The sequence below is a fragment of the Somniosus microcephalus genome, chromosome 1, assembly GCF_052327205.1.
Source record: "Somniosus microcephalus isolate GS21.2 chromosome 1, FLI_Smic_1.0, whole genome shotgun sequence".
NCBI lineage: Eukaryota > Metazoa > Chordata > Chondrichthyes > Squaliformes > Somniosidae > Somniosus > Somniosus microcephalus.
This window is the reverse complement of record NC_140987.1, coordinates 76,027,228-76,047,661: the sequence shown is the minus strand read 5'-3', so window position 1 is coordinate 76,047,661 and position 20,434 is coordinate 76,027,228. Positions and strand designations below refer to the sequence as shown.

The following is a 20,434-nucleotide window of genomic DNA, read 5'->3' as shown; positions in this document are numbered from 1 at the left end:
CATTTGCCTTCTTAACCGCCTGCTGCACCTGCATGCTTACCTTCAGTGACTGGTGCACAAGGACACCCAGGTCTCATTGCACTACCCCTTCTCCCAATCTATTGCCATTCAGATAATAATCTGCCTTCCTGTTTTTGCTGCCAAAGTGGATAACCTCACATTTATCCACATTATACTGCATCTGCCCAATCACCCAACCTGTCCAAATCATACTGGAGTTTCTCGGCATCCTCCTCACAGCACACACGCCCACCCGGCTTTGTGTCGTCTGCAAACTTGGATATATTACATCTAGTTCCCTCGTCTCGATCATTAATATATATTGTGAATAGCTGGGGGTCCCACCTTTCTTCCTCCCAGCTCTCTCTCCATTTGAGGTGGAAGTAACTTATTTTTATAAAATTTGCTCAGCCAGGAAAAAACCGCTTTAAAAGCTCACTTTCAGCCAGTTGAAAGACTCAAATGTAAAAATTGACTTGGACACAAAGATGCAACCAGATCAATCTTTAATGTGTAAAGCACATCAAATACAGAATATGGTTTGCCAAAAAGAGTACACCAGTCAGTGATCAGTAGAATCGAACACGGAGTATATTTGTCCATAGGAACAGGAGGAGGTCATTCAGCCCCTCAGGCCTGCTCTGCCATTCAATTAGATCACGGCTGATCTGCACCTCAAATCTCATTTGCTCCATATCCCTCGATACCCTCATTTGCTCCATATCCCTCGATACCCTTACCCAACACAAATCTATTGACCTCAGTCTTTCATGGGACTGGAAGGCCATTGCAAATTTTTGTTTTGAGAAGAAATTTCACAGGACTGATCTTGGGAGATTTTACTACAAGGCCTTCAAAATTATGAAAGGGTAAATAATGATAGATTATCTCCACAGGTTGGTGGATTGATGACAAACCCCGAGGTGCTAGAACAAAGGGGGAAGTTAGAAGGTTTTTTCCCCCCTACCCAGCAAGTTATTAGAACATGGAATGCTTTACCACAAGTACCTACAGAGCAGAGACACGATTGTTCAAGAGGAATTGACTGAAGTGTTTGAAAAGGAAGAATACAAAAGGATTTGGGGGGGGGGGGGGGGGGGGAGGAAATCACAGGCTAATTACCTCCTTCTGTGCCATAATTACTGTGATTCACAGCCGAAGCCAGTAGTTTGTAGTTTCAACAGAGAAAAATAAGAGGGGGACAGATTCATGGAATGTAATCCCTAAAGTACCAGCCAAGTTTCTGGAATGCCATGTATTAAAAAAAAAATCAGAATTTGACTTATTCAGTTGGTGTTGATGTATGACCTGCCCACTGGTTTTAGTGCTGTCGTCAGGCAGTGGAGGAAGTAGGGTAGAATTTGACACAAAGTTGTACATGGTGTATGGACAATACATGCTCAATGGTCTTTCTTGTGGGAAACCAAGAATTACAATAGATCATCACTGCAGTGAATTACACTAAAATCACATTGTATGCAGCATAGTAGTTTCAGTAGTACAGAGATGGGGGAAAAAAAATCTCCAAATCTCCAAATTTCTTTGATTAAAAAGCACTTGCTGGGGCTCCCAGGCGGCTCAATGCATGACTGCACCACTTGGTACAGCAATGAACAAAGGCCAGGAATTTCCCAGGCTAGTGGCTGGTCTTTGTTGCTAAAGCTAGGGGGTTGGGGGGGGGGGGGGGGGGGGGGGTGAAATGGAGGGAGCTCGTGCACAGAAACTACAATTTACCCAAGTTAACCTTTCCTATGATTCAGCAAATCCTGATGCCCACCCAAGTGGAATAGCTTAGCCAATATTCTTATCTACTACACATGACAAAATAGGTTACTTGGGCAAGACACTGGTGGGCTGCAAATGCCTGAGGAGCTGCGTCCCAGCCGACAGTGCCTTCAGGACAAGAGGGTAAGTTGACTGTTGATGCTTACTTATAATGATTCAGTCTCACAGACAGTATTGCACAGGCTCAGTTTTGACAAGCACACCAGCCGATCCACAGCATAGAGAAAACAGTCACTGGTACCCGATACATCTTCCAAGCAAATGCTATCCTCAGGTGAGCGAAGAGGACATATAACTTCAGCTTAAATATCTTTGAGCCACTAATTAGGACTTCACTGACGAGTGAAGGAGCAGTCAACAGAAAGCATCTCTATACAAGTTCCTAGTCTGTAATGTGCAGGATATTTTAAAATCGAATTCAAGTGTGTTGAGAAAAACTAATGGGGGAGTGAGAAAAAAAACTGAATGCAATCATCTCAGTGAAAGGGTCAACAAATTTCTACAGGACACAATAAATATGAAAGTGTTCACCTCCCTTCCCCCTTCGTAGAGTTAGACCTGCTGAAACTGGATCCAAATCAATGAGTACCAATAAGTCTGTTCACCAAAATCAACACAATTGTGAGCCAGTGGTTTGAATTAAAAAAAAATATAAACCTCTATGCTACAACAAAATTGATAACAGGATCTTTGCTCAGATACCAAATCTGCAATTGGTGTTAAACAGGTCACGTTCTTTACAAGAAAAATATGGTCGAGAAATATCATTCGCTCGTCTATCCAGAAAGGCCCTGGAGAACCTCCATCACAGCCTCCTACTCTTTCTTAAATGATGCCTCCACTACTCTAACCACAAGTCCATTCCAAGTGTTGATTACTACATTAGGAGGGCTTCCTGAAATCTTTTGGTGCAACTGGGCAGAGTTGGAAAGACAGTTCATAATTGACTGAGGGTCATCCTTGATACCTGTACCTCAGAACATACTGGAAAATTAAACTGCAACACCGAGTACAGAATGTGGGCACTTGGTATATTTGGAGAAGCAGTGATCTTTTTGTGATCCTTAGAGGACACTTCAAATTACAGTTTACAACACGAGCTTGCGCACTGACAAACTGGATTTAATAATTGTTAAAAAGAACAAGATTCTGGAGGTTTTGACAAAGTCCAAGTTGATGCTCGCAACCAGCAGTTACTTTGCTATACCTATGGCTTACTATAAACCAGCAGATATACATTGAAAGACAAATTAAAAACTATCTAGACATTCAAGAGCGATATAGTCCCAAGCAATCCTGCTCAATAGTAAGGCCCCATCTTGTCGTAACCAGCATAGCTGGGCCATTCGGGGAACACGCCATAGGAACACCGGAGTCCACCATAAAGGTCAAACTCAATCCCATATTCTGGCATGCCATCAGATTCAGTCAATAAAGCATCCAGCGACTGATTTGTTTTGCTAGTCTCCGGAGTGTGTTTCAGCTCCGATCGGATTAACCTGTAGTTCTGCCCTTTGTTACTATCCCAATAGGTCTTCCTACCACTTTCATAACAGATGGCAAACTCTATCCTTTCGTGTGGGACAATGTATTCTGGCAAATGGATTTCAAATGCAAAAGTGTCTCTATCTGAGCCACCGTAAGGATCATGGACATAGCAGCAGTCATGGTCTTGAAAATTTTTCCAAGTGTCAAACGTTATCCTCACTTTCAAGGACTTCTCGAACGCAATGTTTTTCACCTTGACAGACCCTACAATGGTATTTTCCTGTAACATGCAGCTTTCAAGGCAGACTGAGTCAGTTTCCAGACGACTCTTGAAATCTAGGTAATCTGACGAAGGCTGTGCAAAATCTAAGAGCAGGCTGTCTTTGTCTATGGTCTTCAGGTCTACCAAACTACTGATCAGCTCATCAACTTTGAAGGAAAAATCTAGGTCGTACAAATCAAAGAACTTAACTGCAGTCAAGGGCAAGCCCTTACTGTCTGCAAAGGAAACACGTTTCTGCTCCTTGGTTCTGTGCTTATTTTCTGGTGTATCGTCACTGATGTGAAGGTGGATACATGGCCGTAGTGGTTGGGTTACTTTCAATGCTCTATTTCTGGCGTAGCTCACTTGCTTGAAGGGAGGAGGAAGATATAGCTGCATAGCTATGTCAATTGGCATTGTAGATCTAGGAGACAAGATCTCAAGCATACTAGAGGGAAACAAACAAAAAAGGGAAGAGTTAGTTGCTGTACCTAAGCTATGAGAAGCAGTCGAGTTGCTTTCGAACATTTGCAAGATAAGGAGACAGAAGCTCAGCAATCTTTCACTAATACAACTATTTACTGCCAATCCTTTCCTTCCACAGCATTTAATATATTTATCTAGCATCTTTAACAGAGAAAAAAGGTTCCCACGGCACTTTACAGAGGGGAAAAAATGACACCAAGGCACGGAGGGAAAGATCAGGAGGTGACCAAAAGCAGGGTGGAACACGTGAGTTTTAGGAAGGCTTTTAAAGGCAGAGGGAGACGTGGAGAGGCTGAAGGGTTTAGGGAAGGAGTTCCAGAGAGCAGAGGGAGTGTGTGGTTGAATGGTGGAATGCTACCAATGGTGGAATGAAGAGGGAGGAGAAAGAGAGATATGCAGAAGATCAGAGTTGGAGGACCAAAGGAGGTTACAGATGTAGGGTGGAGGGATTTGAAGAGGGAAAGGATCTGGGGGACAAGGAGCCAGTGTAGATCAGCAAGGATAGGGTGATGGGAAAGCAAAGCTTAGTCTAGGATAGGATGGGGGTAACTGAGTTGGAGTTTATGGGGGGTGGGGGGAGAGAAAGAGGTTTGAAGGATGCAGAGCTGGCAAGAAGAGTATTGGGGAGGATAAAACAGTCTAGAGTCAAGGATAGTTTTCAGCGGCAGTGGGTAATAAATTTAAAACTGTTTGACTTTGCAAACATACGTAACATTGAGTAGAACTACAGTCGCTGCAACGTGCATTCAATTTAATAGAAGTGGTGCGAGGCAACTTTGAGGCGATAGTCTCGCACTGTTTCCAGATACTGCAACATAATAAGCACAACCAGTGTGTGGCTCTTGCACTCATAACAGCACATCACAATGCACAGTAAAGAAATGCCAAGTACATGATACGATGCAATAGCAAGCAAATCTTACGACATGCTTGGGCTTCAACAAGCGACCCAGCGGACTGGCCCATGGAGACCAGCGTACTTCTGCACTTTCCCACCCACAGAGCCGGCATATGGTGAGCTTTGGTTATGCCATCACCAAACTCCAGTAGGGGGGCAAGGATTCTTTTTGCATGGTAGTTACACAGTGGGTGTCATCAATATTCCAGCCAATTACTGGCACAAGGTTGCAAACGGGGACCCGATGTCAAAAAATTGCCGGTGGTTCAACCATGCTACATACACGCTTAACTAGGATTAGGCGTTTTCCATTGTATCCATTTTTTTCCCCATATATATTTAAGTCAATTCTCCCATTGGCTCTTCTCAAACAATAAATCTGACTGGCATTTGAACATTGAGGCACAGCTCTGGACGCTGAGAAATGTGCAGTCAGCCGCATTGTTCAGCAGTATTGTCAGTCATGGTAGCACTCATCTCAGTCAGAAGGTTGTGGGTTCAAGACCCACGCCAGAGACTTGAGGGAGTGCTGCACTGTCGGAGGTGTCGTCTTTTGGATGAGACATTGAACCGAGGCCCATCAGCGCTCAGGTGAATGTAAAAGTTCCCAGAACATTCCTCATGGTACTATTTAAGGAGCAGGGGAGTTCTCCCTGGTGTCCTGGACAATATTTATCCCTCAACCAACACCCAAGAGATTATTTTCTCTATCATTGCTGTTTGTAGGACCTTGCTGTGCACAAATTAGCTGCCGTGTTTCCCACATTACAACAGTGGTTACACTTCAAAAGTACTTCATTGGCTGTAAAGCACATTGGGACTTCCTAAGGCAATGAAAGGTGCTATAGAAATACACGTTCTCTCTTTTGCACTATCCATCCAATGACTAGCTGAACCAAACAGCAAGTTTGTGTTAAGTTAGTTTTCTCAGCCAGGGTGTTAGTAAGACTGCTCTAACTGGCCGAAGCACTTGTGGGGTTAAGAATGAGAAACTTACCAAGGTTTGCCATCACCATCAAGCAACCTCTGCAGGATGTGCGAATGTGTGGGTGTTGGGCAAGGTCAGGCTCAGCTGTGATTCTTCCTCCTCCCATCGCATCACCATCTTTCCTCCATACCCCAGTGTCAGGACTTTGAAATAAATAGTGGCCACTTGGACAAGATACCGAAGGGCAATGGACACCAGTAATATATACATTACAGCACAACATCATAATAGGTGTGTTAATGTGTAATTACTACTTTAAATCAGTACTTTTAAGTTTAGCATCAGATACTCTGATGTACCCAGTCTTAGGGAGAGGGGCGGAGGGGGGATGGGGTGGAAGGTGGAGGGGTGGAGGGTGAACTTACATTTATGTAATACCTCGTATTTTCAGGACATCCTAAAGTGGTTCACAATCAACAATTTGGCTTGACGTGCACTCAGATTCTTTGGCAAATGCAGCAGTCAATGTGCACACAAAGATCCCACAAACTGCAAATGAGGTGAATGACCCATTCAGACTGCTTTTTCTCTTGCTGGTGTTGATTGAGGGGATGTTGGCCAGGACACCAGAACTCCCTGCTCTTCTCTGAATCGTACTTTGGGATATCAATCTGAACAGGCAGATGGGGGCCTTTTTTAACGTCTCATCCAAAAGACAGCACCTCCACCAATGCAGCACTCCTGAAGTACTGCCCTGAAGTGTCAGCGTATAGTATGTGCTCAGAAGAATATAATTTCCAATTACAGAAATCAAAAAGGGATCAGGCAAGTTGGGAGTGCTGCAAACCCTACTCACCCAGCTCTCGATCTCGCCACGTCTCCAATTTATCATGCTGCTTGGCTGACATCCAGTGCTGAATGAGCAGAAATTTCTTCCAATTAGACATTGGGAAGACCGAAGCCACTGACTCCATCCCTCTTCCTGGCCACTGTCGTAGGCTGAAACCTTGGTGCAATATCCCCCGCCCCCCCACCGAGGTGAGCTTCCGACCACATATCCGCATCATCGAGACCACCTGCTTTCAGCTCCGTAACATTGCCCGTCGCCAACCCTGCCTCAGCTCATGTGCTGTTGAAACCCTCACCTATAGCTTGGTTACCTCTAGACTTGACTATTCCAATGCTCGCCTGGCCAGCCTCCCATCTTCCACCCTCCATAAACCTAAGCTCATCCAAAAGTCTGCTGCCCGTATCCTAACTCGCACCAAGCCCCGTTCACCCATCACCCCTATGCTCGCTGACCTACATTGGCTCCCGGTCCAGCAATGCCTTGATTTTAAAATTCTCATCTTTGTTTACAAATCCTTCCATAGCTTTACCCCTTGCTCTCTCTCTAATCTCCTCCAACCCGACAACCCTGCAAGATCTGTGCCCGCCCCCAATTCTGGCCTCTTCCGCATCCCCAATTTTAATCACTCCACCATTGGCGGTCATGCCTTCAGCTCCCTAGGCTCTAAGAACATAAGAAATAGGAGCAGCAGTAGGAGTAGGCCATTCAGTCCCTCGAGCCTGCTCCGACATTCAATATCATGGCTGATCTTCTACCTCAACCCCACTTTCCTGCACTATCCCTATATCCCTTGATTCCCTTAATATCCAAACATCTATCGATCTGTCTTGAATATACTCAATGACGGAGCCTCCACAGCCCTCTGGGGGTAGAGAATTCCAAAGATTCACCACAGAGTGAAGAGGCTTTTCCTCATCAGTCCTAAATGGCCGGCTCCTTATTCTGAGACTGTGACCCCTAGTTCGAGACTCCCCAGCCAGGGGAAACCTCCTCCCTGCATCTACCCTGTCGAGCCCTGTAAGAATTTTGTATGTTTCAATGAGATCACCTCTCATTCTTCTAAACTGTAGAGAATATAGGCCTAGTCTACTCAATCTCTCCTCATAGGACAATCCCCCCATCCCAGGAATCAGTCTGGTGAACCTTTGTTGCACTCCCTCTATGGCAAGTATATCCTTCCTTAGGTAAGGAGACCAAAACTGTACACAATACTCCAGGTGTGGTCTCACCAGGGCCCTATATAATTGCAGTAAAACGTCTTTACTCTTATACTTAAATCCTCTTGTAATAAAGGCCAACATACTATTTGCTTTCCTAATTGCTTGCTGTACCTGCATGTTAACTTTGTGATTCGTGTACAAGGACACCCAGGTCCCTCTGAACACCAACATTTCACAATCTCTCCATTTAAAAAATACTCTGCTTTTCTATTTTTCCTACCAAAATGGATAACTTCACATTTCTTCACATTATATTCCATTTGCCATGTTCTTGCCCACTCACTTAGCCTGTCTATATCCCCTTGAAACCTCTACATCCTCCTCACAACTTACATTCCCACCTAGCTTTGTATCGTCAGCAAACTTAGATATATTACATTTGGTCCCCTCATCCAAATCACTAATACAGATTGTGAATAGCTGAGGCCCAAGCACTGACCCTTGCGATACCCCACTAGTTACAGCCTGCCAATCCGAAATGACCCATTTCTTCCTACTCTGTTTTCTGTCCGTTAACCAATCCTAGTATATTAGCCCCAATCCCATGAGCCCTAATTTTGTTCAATAACCTCTTGTGTGGCACCTTATCTAATTCCTGCTGAAAATCCAAATACACCACATCCACTGGTTCCCCCTTATCCGTTCTGCTAGTTACAACCTCAAAAAGCTCTAATAGATTCGTCGAACATGATTTTCCGTTCATAAATCCATGTTGACACTGGCATTCCTTCCCCAAACCTCTGTGCCTCTCTCCACCTTTAAGACACTGCTTAAAACCTACCTCACCTGCTTAAATATTTCCTTATGTGGCTCAATGCCAAAACATTGTTTGATAACACTTCTGTGAAGCACCCTGGGATGCTTTTACTATGTTAACAGCGCTATATAAATACAAGTTGTGGTTATGGTTGCATGCCACAGCCCTATGCACTAGAATTCAGCTATGTGCCTACTGCACGAGTTTAGAAGCCAGTTAGTTATCCAAAAGATTATTTCGGAACAAAACCTAATACTCTCGGCTGTGCCTGACGCAAAAGGTACAACGGGTCCACACGACCTTGAGATGAACCCACGAATGGTCAGTATTGACATTAATAGCAAGTTTATTTTTACAGATTCAGTAGTCACATCAGATGAATGGTGCTGCACTTCAGAACAAACTACAGAGCAGCGTCTCATACTTCAGAATCTTTAGTCACATGCTTTAATATGCAACCTTGCCACGTATGTGACTGCACATACTGTTCCAGAACACAAGGTAATGTCATACATGGTTTAATTAAAATACAATTCAAAACACTTGTTTATTCTCACCCATGCAAAGACAGAAGGAACATCAACATTTAGAAATTCATGCACATTATGAAGCCTACCATCCCCCAGCTAAAAAGAAATCTAGGCAGCAAACCTAATTTAATCAAAAGCTCAATTTAAACTGCAGTTATCCACTGGGCCACTGAAACATCAAGGTGGTCAGAAACATGCAAATCCACAAGGCTCCCTTCTCCCCCAACATCTCATGGGATTTTTTTTTTAAACTGCATTAAAAAGCAGATGTCTGTCTTTGCACCACAGGCTTTTTAGTGCTGGTAACAAAAATTAAGTTGGCACCAAACTTGCATCCATTAGTTTGGACAGTTACACCTTTGATAGGCTATATAAAAAAAAGTGTGCAGATTAAGTCAGTAACATGACCAAGCAAGCTTAGTTACCACACTCAACAAAAAGTCCTTCATTACCAAATTTAACCCATGCACAATTACTATACGTTCCTTATTCATGTTCACAATATCTATTTAATTTACAGTTCAGGTTTCCAGCCCCAACTGGTACTTCATTTATTGCAGCAATTCATTTATGGCCTGGATTTACAATTCAGAGAATAGGAGTTCAACACCCACCATGGCAGTTTGAGAATTTGAATTCAGTTTAATATATCACATTTCAAAATGTCAAACTTATTATTTTTTAAATGGAAAACCAATTATAAAATCAGCAAACTTCCCTGAACAGCAATTACCCTCCAACTGACCTGATGTCTCTATACACAGCAACTGGACTTCATGGCCTTAAAGGGATAGGTCAGGTTAAGCACAGCCACATCCACACAGCAAAATAACACACTCTGCGTTACTTGATATAATGCTCGTCATTATAAAGCAGCATATCCTCTGATGTGCCAAAGGCAATGCCATAGGAAATCTGTGAGCATAACTGGAGTCTGGTGTCCATTTTTGCCCTTGTTGCTTACATTTACCAAGTTTGGGATTTTTTCCCCAATGGAATCAGTTTTTCCAGATGCCTCAGCCCATCTGGTGCTGAAACTCTCATCTTTTATTACCTCCAGACTTGACTATTCGAATGCTCTCCTGGTCGGCCTCCCATCTTCCACCCTTCGTAAACTACAACTCATCCAAAGCTCTGCTGCCCGTATCCTGACTCGCATCAAGTCCCATTCACCCATCACCCTGTGCTCACTGACATACATTGGCTCCCGGTCCACCAACACCTCGATTTTAAAATTCTCATCCCTTCCTATCTCTAACTTCCTTCAACCCTCTGTGAACTATGCGTTCCTCCAACTCTGGTCCCTTGTCCATCCCCTACTTCCTTCATCCCACCTTTGGCAGCCGTGCCGTCAGCTGTCCAGGCCCCAAGCTCTGGAATTTCCTCCCTAAACCTATCTGCCTAGCCATCGCCTTTAAAATGTTCGTCAAAACCTACCTCTTTGACCAAGCTTCAGTTCACTTGTCCTAACGTCTCCTTCTTTGGCTCGGTGTCACTGTCAGATTACGATCCGGTGAAGCACCTTTGAACGTTTTGCTACGTTAAAAGGTGATAGATTGAAATATATATAATACATACACTCAATGTCTTACTTTATGTTTTTTATTCATCACTTGGGGGGGGATGACTCACCAGGGGAAGGCAGCAGCAGCCAACTTCCTGGCACTGGGGGTGCTCCTGCTGCCCAGGAAGGGGGGAAAAAGAGTGGGAGAGCAATAGTGGTAGGGGATTCTATAGTAAGGGGAACAGATAGGCGTTTCTGTGGCCGTAGACGTGAATCCAGGATAGTTTGTTGCCTCCCTGGTGCCAGGGTCAAGGATATCACTGAGCGGCTGCAGGGCATTCTGAAGGGGGAGGGTGAACACCCAGAGGTCGTGGTCCACATTGGTACCAACGACATAGGTAAAAAGAGGGATGGGATGAGGTCCTGCAGCAAGAATTTAAGGAGCTAGGTGAAGGATTAAAGAGCAGGACCTCAAAGGTTGTAATCTCTGGATTACTCCCCGTGCCACGTGCTAGTGGGTATAGGAATAGGAAGATAGAACAGATGAATGCGTGGCTAAAGGGATGGTGCAGGGGGGAGGGCTTTAGTTTCCTGGATCACTGGGTCTGCTTCTGGGAAAGGTGGGACTTGTACAAGTCGGACGGTTTACACCTGAACCAGAGGGGAACCAATATCCTTGCGGGGAGGTTTGCTAGCACTGCTGGGGGGGGGGAGGGGGGGGGGGTTTAAACTAACTTGGCAGGGGGATGGGGTACAGAGTGGAGCTATAGTAGGGGGTGATTTACAGCCAAATACAGAGGAAAAAACAAGTCAGCTGGGAAGGCAGAGCAAATATGTAAAGGCAAAAGGGAATATGGCAGGGCTGGAAGGCATTTATTTTAATGCAAGGAGTCTTGCAAATAAGGTGGATGAACTGAAGTTGTTGTTGAACACATGGGAGTACGATATTGTTGCTATCACGGAGACACGGTTGAGGGAGGGTCAGGACTGGCAGCTCAATATTCCGGGGTATAGAATCTTCAGGCGAGACAGAGGGGGGTGTAAAAGGGGAGGGGGTGTTGCAATATTAATTAAGGAGTCAATTACTGCTGTAAGGAGGGACGATATATTGGCGGGTTCCTCTAATGAGGCCATATGGGTAGAACTTAAAAACAAAAAGGGGGCAAGCACTTTGCTGGGAGTGTACTATAGGCCCCCAAACAGTCAGGGGGAGATAGAGGAACAGATATGTAGGCAAATCTCAGAAGTGCGAAAATAATAGGGTAATAATAGTGGGGGATTTCAACTTCCCCAATATAAATTGGGACAGTCAGAGTGTGAAAGGCTTAGAGGGTGCAGAATTCTTAAAGTGCATCCAGGAGAGCTTTTTGAGCCAACATGTAGAAAGTCCTACAAGAGAGGGGGCGGTACTGGACCTAATTCTGGGGAATGTAGCCGGGCAAGTGGTGGAAGTATCAGTAGGAGAGCATTTTGGCGACAGTGACCATAATTCGGTGAGATTTAAGGTGGTCATGGAAAAAGACAAAGACGGCCCGGAAATAAGGGTTCTAAATTGGGGGAAGGCCGATTTTAATATGATAAGGCAGGATCTGGCCAAAGTGGACTGGGAGCAGCTACTTATAGGAAAATCCACATCAAAACAGTGGGAGACTTTCAGAAGGGAAATAGAGAGAGTACAGCGCCAACATGTTCCTGTAAAGGTCAAGGGTGGGACCAACAAGCAAAGGGAACCTTGGATGACAAGGGATATACAAAAATGCATTAGAAATAAAAGGGGGGCTTTTGGCAGTTACAAAAGACTAAAGACGAAAGAAGCCCTAGAGGAGTATAAAAAGTGCAGGGGCATACTTAAAAAAGAAATTAGGAGGGCGCGGAGGGGCCATGAAATAACACTGGCGAGCAAAATAAAGGAAAATCCTAAGATGTTTTATAAGTATATTAAGGGCAAGAGGATAACCAGGGAAAGGGTAGGGCCCATTAGGGACCAAAGTGGCAATCTGTGTGTAGAGCCAGATGATGTAGGCGGGGTTTTAAATGAATTTTTTGCATCTGTGTTCACTATGGAGAAAGACGATGCAGACATAGAAATCGGGCAAGGGGACTGTGACATACTTGAACATATTAGCATCGAGAGGGAGGAGGTGCTAGCGGTTTTAGCAGGCCAAAAAGTGGATAAATCCCCAGGCCCGGACGAGATGTATCCCAGGCTGCTGTGGGAGGCAAAGGAGGAGATTGCAGGGGCTCTGACACAAATTTTCAGAACCTCTCTGGCCACAGGGGATGTACCAGAGGACTGGAGAACAGCTAATGTAGTACCATTATACAAGAAGGGTAGCAGGGATAAACCAGGGAATTACAGGCCAGTGAGCCTAACATCTGTGGTAGGGAAATTATTGGAAAAAATTCTGAGGGACAAAATTAGTCTCCACTTGGAGAGGCAAGGTTTAATCGGGGATAGTCAGCATGGCTTTGTCAGGGGTAAATCATGTCTGACAAATCTGATTGAATTTTTCGAGGGGGTGACTAGGGGGGTGGATGAGGGAAATGCTGTGGATGTGGTTTACATGGACTTCAGTAAAGCCTTTGACAAAGTCCCGCATAGGAGACTGGTCAAGAAGGTAAGAGCCCATGGGATCCAGGGTGCCTTGGCGCGTTGGATCCTAAACTGGCTGAGTGGCAGGAGGCAGAGGGTGATGGTCGAAGGTTGCTTTTGTGACTGGAAGCCTGTGTCCAGTGGGGTACCTCAGGGATCGGTGCTGGGTCCCTTGTTGTTTGTGATCTACATAAATGATTTGGATGAGAATGTAAAAGGTATGATCAGCAAGTTCGCAGATGACACGAAAATTGGTGGGGTGGTCAATTGCGAGGAGGAAAGCCTTAGGCTACAGGACGATATAAACGGGTTGGTCAGATGGGCGGAAAAGTGGCAAATGGAATTTAACCCTGAAAAGTGCGAGGTGATGCATTTTGGACGGACAAATAAGGCAAGGGAATACACAATGAGTGGTAGGACCCTAGGAAGTACAGAGGGTCAGAGGGACCTTGGTGTACATGTACATAGATCCCTGAAGGCAGCGGAACAGGTAGATAAGGTGGTTAAAAAGGCATATGGGATACTTGCCTTCATTAGCCGAGGCATAGAATATAAGAGCAGGGAGGTTATGATGGAGCTGTACAAAACGCTGGTGAGGCCACAGCTGGAGTAGTGTGTGCAGTTCTGGTCGCCTCACTATAGGAAGGATGTGATTGCTTTGGAGAGGGTGCAGAGAAGATTCACCAGGATGTTACCTGGGATGGAGCGCCTCAGCTATGAAGAAAGACTAAACAGGCTGGGGTTGTTTTCCTTGGAGCAAAGAAGGCTGAGGGGGGACCTGATTGAGGTATACAAAATGATGAGGGGCATAGATAGGGTAGACAAAGAGGAACTTTTCCCCTTAGTAGGGGGGTCAATAACAAGGGGGCATAGATTCAGGGTAAGGGGCAGGAGATTTAGAGGGGATTTGAGGAGGAACTTTTTCACCCAGAGGGTGGTTGGAATGTGGAACTCAATGCCCAAAAGGGTGGTAGAGGCAGGAACCCTCACAACATTCAAGAAGCATTTGGATGAGCACTTGGAATGCCATTGCATACAAGGCTATGGACCAAATGCTGAAAAATGGGATTAGACTGGACAGGGATGGATGGGCGGCGCAGACACGATGGGCCGAAGGGCCTCTTTCTGTGCTGTAAAACTCTATGACTCTATGACTTCTTTGGCTCACTGCGAGTTAGAGGTTACACAGTTACAAGGAGGAATAATAGGGTGTGGGAGTTGGCAAGAGGTGGCCGCTGAAAGGGTTTAGAAAGAAGTTTGACAGATCTGCAAAAAGTTTTTTTTTTTTTTTTTTTTTTTTTTTTAAAGCTGAACTGGATGTTTTTGTAGGAGACACTTTGCATGTGTGGTGAGAACATACGAATTAGGAGCAGGAGTAGGCCACTCGGCCCTGCTCCACCATTCAATAAGATCATGGCTGATCCGATTACTCCACATTCCCGCCTACCTCTGATAACTTTTCACCCCCTTGCTTACCAAGAATCTATCTACCTCTGCCTTAAAAATATTCAAAGACTCTGCTTCCACCACCCTCTGAGAAAGAGAATTCCAAAGACTCATGACACTGAGAAAAAAATTCTCATCCGTCTTAAATGGGCAACCCCTTATTTTTTTTAAACAGTGACCCCTAGTTCTAGATTCCCCCACAAGAGGAAACATCCTCTCCACATCCACCCTGTCCAGACCACTCAGGATTTTATATGTTTCAATCAAGTCACCTCTTATTCTTCTAAACTCCAGCAGATACAAGCCTAGCCTGTCCAACCTTTCCTCATAAGACAACCCGCCCATTCCAGGTATTAGTCTAGTAAACCGTCTCTGAACTGCTTCCAATGCATTTACATCCTTCCTTAAATAAGGCGACCAATACTGTACACAGTACTCCAGATGTGGTCTCACCAATGCCCTGTATAACTGAAGCATAACCTCCCTACTTTTGTATTCAATTCCCCTCGCAATAAACAACATTATTCTATTAGCTTTCCTAATTACTTGCTGTACCTGCATAGTAACCTTTTGTGATTCATGCACTAGGACACCCAGATCCCTCTGCATCTCAGAGCTCTGCAATCTCTCACCATTTAGATAATATGCTTCTTTTTTATTCTTCCTGCCAAAATGGACAACTTCACATTTTCCCACAGTATACTCCATTGGCCAGATTTTTGCCCACTCACTTAACTATATCCCTGTGTAGCCTCATGTCCTCTTCACAATTTACTTTCCTACCTATCTTTGTGTCATCAGCAAATTTAGCAACTATACCTTTGGTCCCTTCATCCAAGTCATTTATATAAATTGTAAAAATAGTTGAGGCCCCAGCACTGATGCACACCACTCGTTACATCTTGCCAATCAGAAAATGGTCCATTTATGCCTACTCTGTTTCTTGTTAGCTAGCCAATCTTCTATCCATGCCAAAATTTTACCCCCTACACCATGAGCTTTTATTTTTCACAATAACCTTTGATGGGGCACCTTATCAAATGCCTTCTGGCAATCTAAGTACAGTACATCCACAGGTTCCCCTTTATCCACAGCACATGTTACTTCCTCAAAGAACTCCAATAAATTGGTTAAACATGATTTCCTTTGCACAAAACCAGGTTGACTCTGCCTGATTACTTTGAACTTTAAGTGCCCTGCTATAACATCTTTAATAATAGCTTCTAACATCTTCCCTATGACAGATGTTAAGCTAACTGGCCTGTAGTTTCCTGCTTTCTGCCTCCCTCCCTTTTTGAATAAAGGAGTTACATTCGCTATTAACTCCTCAGACTCACTTTTTATAGGACCAACGCTCACTTTGTTAACTCTTCTCTTTTTAAAATATCTATAGAAACTCTTACTATCTGTTTTTATATTTCTAGCTAGCTTTCTCTCGTACTCTAATTTTTCTCTCCTTGTTAATCTTTTAGTCATTCTTTGCTGTTTTTTTATATTCTGACCAATTTTCTGACATGCCACCCATCTTTGCGCAATTATATGCTTTTTCTTTAAGTTTATTACTATCTTTAACTTTTTTAGTTAACCACGGATGGTGGGTCCTCCCCTTGGAATTTTTTTGTTGGAATGTATATATTCTGTGTATTTTGAAATATCCCCTTAAATGTCTGCCACTGCAACTCTATTGACCTATCCCTTAACCTAATTTGCCAGTTTACTTTAGCTAGCTCTGCTTTCATGCCCTCATAATTGCCCTTATTTAAGTTTAAAATACTAGTCTTGGACCCACTCTTCTCTCTCTCTCAAACTGAATGTAAAATTCAATCATATTATGATCGCTGCTACCTAGGGGCGCCTTCACTATGAGGTCATTAATTAATCCTATCTCGTTGCACAATACCAGATCGAGTAGACATCCTAGATACAGTGAGACAATCACCCATGGCTTTGCTCACATAAAAGTTTAAAATAAATCTGAATACATAGAGTTTTCCTTATCTATTGTAGACAAATAAATGTGTCCCTCACACATCAGTTACATAATCTATTCATATCACTGCAGTCCTGATGAAGGGTCATCGACCTGAAACGTTAACACTGTTTCTCTCTCTACAGATGCTGCCTGACCTGAGTATTTCCAGCATTTTGTGTTTTTATTTCACAGTCCTAATAATAGTTTTGGTATTGAGTCGCCAAGCCTTTTCCATCATTGGACAGAGGTGAGGGTGGGGTCTAAACACAGCATGCCCTGCCATGCTATGCTATGTGAATGCCAGTCTTGCTGTAAATCATAAACTCCTGCTGCCTCTTGCACCCTCTTCCCCATGGTTGTTATGTTAATTTGAGTCAGAAAGGAGCAACCTGAAGCAACATTCTGGGAAATGCAATCTGACACCTGGTTGAGTTTTTAAATAAAAATAAAAATATTTGAGGTCTGAGTAAAGCCCCATTTATTACCCATCCCTAACTTCCCTAAGACAGTAGAGCCTTCTTGAACCACTGCAGTCCTGGTGATGATGGTACTCCCTCCAGTATACTGATCTAGCAACAACCAGGGAACAGCAATACATGTCAAAGTCAGGATGTTGTGCGACTTAAGAGGGGAACTTGGACATTCATGACATTCCTGCTCATCCTTCTCAGTGGTGGAGGGAGGCACTTCTTCATTAAGCTAAAAGGGCAATAGCTCTGAGAAACCTCATGAACACAAGATCCAGGCATTTCAGAGGCGGCAGGCCTCTGACAGAACTTGTTAGAATCCTTATTTCCAGGAGCAAGTGCTCACCTTACCAAAAAGAAAAGATAATTGCTTAAATGACTTCAAAGCACATCTTGAGCTATTCAATCTCAAGTTTTAGTTTTTCATTTTGGCTTATTTGTTGATTAGTATATTGCATACCTGTTAATTTGTGATTAGTTAGGATTTTATTAAAATTATATTGATCAATCAGATGTGGCACTTTTCAGGCTAGGTGCTAGACAGAAGATGTTCTTCGGGTATCAGCTGTGGCTTAGCGGTAGCACATTTGCCTCAGAGTCAGAAGGCTTAAGTCCCAGAGACTTGAGCACATAATCCAGGCCGACACTCGAGTGCAGTGCTGAGGAAGTGCTGCACTGTCGGAGGTGCTGCCATCTCAGACGAGACTTTAAACCGACGTCCCCTCTGCCCTCTCAGGTGGACGCAAAAGATCCCATGGCACTCAAAAAAGAGCAGGCGCGTTCTCCCCAGTGTGCTGGCCAATATTTATCCCTCAACCACATCACTGAAACAGATTATCTGGTTATTATCTCATTGCTGTTTGCGGGAGTTTGTTGTGCGCAAATCCGTGGCCATGTTTCCTACATTACAACAGTGACTTCACTTCAGAAGTACTTCATGGTCTGTGAAGCACTTTGGGAGGTCCGAAGGATGTGAAAGGTGCTATATAAATGCAAGTTTTCTTCTTTGGAATTCTACCATTAAGAATAGTTTTTCTTTAGGTGACTGAATAAACGATCTAAATTAAGTGGCAGACAACTCAAAAGACCTCAAAATTACACGGTACTATCAAAAGCAGAACATATTTATACGAAATTACAAAGGAATTTCAAGGTCACGTATTCATCTTTCAAGAGCTTTAGAATTGCAAGTCATTTCATTACATAAAATGAATGTTTTAAAGCATATATTGGTTTTAAAAAAAGACTGTGGCGGTTGATTGGATCCACTAACACTCATTAGTCTCCAAGATGTTTTAAACTGCAAGACGTTGTAACCAAATTCTGTCCTCTAATTGACAATGGGTGCAACCACATAAACACTTTTGCAAAAAAAAGTTGGTTGTTCTCTCCCCCCCCCCCCCGCCAACAAAAATCACCAGAGAATTGGCGTGTACCACGATCTCAGTCTTCAATCACGATCGACAAGATCCCTTTACACAGCCGGTGGGGGAGGAGGGGAGACGGAATGGAGCCTGTAGGCACGGAGCTGACGAGCGTCACACCAGCTGCTGAAATGAGCACGGAAATGTACAGGAAGCCGGAACAACCGATTCCTGCTCCTGATTAATAAATAAACCTCAATGCAAAACCCTTGCTGTTTCATCCCTGGCTCTTAGTTTGATCAAGAAGCTGCAATACCTTATTTTAAATGTTATATACACACAACTGATTATATATTTAGAGTAGTGCACAGATGTTGCAAAGTAAGTTTCAAGAGGGAACACGATTTATTTCAAAGCTCAGCTGCAATGTCTCTGCTGAGCTGCACAACGTCTTAGTGTGAACAATAACCCAACCCCGTCTCCCACTTTTTGACAACTCCCCCTTTCCCCCAGCTCCACTCCAACAACCTGCAGCGAACCTCAGAAATCAAAACTGACCCGGTGCAAACTCTTCCCTCACCGTATTGAGCAACGTCTCTTTTCTATAGAGCCAAGTCCGAACGAGTGCCCAGCACTTGCTGGACCGAGTGTTCGGGGACAGTGAAGGGGGTCGGCCGGAGGTTCCCCAGGAGCCTCGGGTATTGAGCCTTATGTTTTAGAAGACTGCAGCGACCCAACCATCACCTAATTTATTATTCATTATGTATTAATTATTTTTTTAATTATTTAAAAGTTTGGAAAGTAACCACTGCCTTGTCTGGTTGTATAATGCAAAATGAATCCAGTTCTAACTTCTACAAATAATCTGCAAGCTGCTTCCCTCTCCCCCAATTAATAAAATTAACAGAAACTTCCGTGAACGCATTTACAGACTGTAACAGCCTGAGCCTTTGCTATGCTCGCTGCTGCCTGGGAACTCCGCCTCTCTCACTTACCTGCTACAATTCATGGAGCTGGGGGGAAACTAGCAGCTCCACCGTACTTGTGGAGACGGCTGAATGCACAACCAGCCACTACCTCCCTGTCCCACTCCTCTCACCACCTCCTGCTCTCTTTCCTTTCTCCTAATTGACAGCACAACCCCCCGCCCCAAACTCCCGGCCCCATAAACGTCACAGGCGCACTCAGCCAATTATCGCGCGGGTCTCAATAATATCCGCCCAATAGGAGCCCGGGCCCCTGTCAGGAATCCACTACCCCACGTGTAACCGCCAGGGGGCGCAGCTGCAGCCGGCCAGTTTCTGAGGCTACAGTGTTTCAATATAAAGGATGCAGTCAAAGCAGCGCGATAACAGCTCGTTACATTCCAAGTCGGAGTATATGAAAGACTTGCATTTATAGAGCACCATTCACGATCTCTGGACGTCCCAAAACGTTTCACAGCCAATGTAGTCACTGTTGTAATGTAAGGAAAGGCGACAGCCAAAATGCACACAGCAAGATCCCACAAACAGCAATGTAATCATGAACAGATTATGTGTTTTTAAGTGATGTTGGCTGAGGGATAAATAATGGTCAGAAATCCTCGGCTCTTCTTCAAATAATGTTGGGGTATCATTTACAGGGTAGACAGGGCCACAGTTTCAAATCTCATCTGAAAGACAACACCCACGACAGCGCAGCACTCCCTCAGTACGGCACTAAAGTATCAGCCTGGATTATGTGCTCAAGTCTCAGGAGTGGGACTGTGAACCCAAAACCTCCTGACTCAGATGCCAGAGTCATCCAGGCTTGACACAACTAAGGAAGTGAAATGGCTGCAAGAGCAGGTTTGGAATCAAATGCAGTGAAAAGCGAACACCTCTGCTCTCTCCACAGATGCTG

The 20,434-nt window shown here is 44.2% G+C and overlaps 1 protein-coding gene across 3 annotated transcripts; it reads right to left on the bottom strand.

The window, feature by feature from the left end:
- Positions 1 to 489: 489 nt before the first annotated feature.
- Positions 490 to 19,678, bottom strand: ppp1r3b (protein phosphatase 1, regulatory subunit 3B). 3 transcript variants are annotated; one of them, XM_085983280.1, is made up of 3 exons: positions 19,546 to 19,678; positions 6,704 to 6,761; positions 490 to 3,983 (listed from the first exon to the last, which is right to left on the bottom strand). In XM_085983280.1, exon 3 carries the CDS (start codon positions 3,980 to 3,982, stop codon positions 3,086 to 3,088), a length of 897 nt encoding a protein of 298 aa, XP_085839406.1. In that variant the 5' UTR covers position 3,983; positions 6,704 to 6,761; positions 19,546 to 19,678; the 3' UTR covers positions 490 to 3,085. The 3 variants fall into 3 exon arrangements, with proteins under 3 accessions (XP_085839406.1, XP_085839398.1, XP_085839413.1); XM_085983272.1 differs by lacking the exon at positions 6,704 to 6,761; XM_085983287.1 differs by lacking the exons at positions 6,704 to 6,761; positions 19,546 to 19,678 and adding an exon at positions 18,605 to 19,029.
- Positions 19,679 to 20,434: the final 756 nt, after the last annotated feature.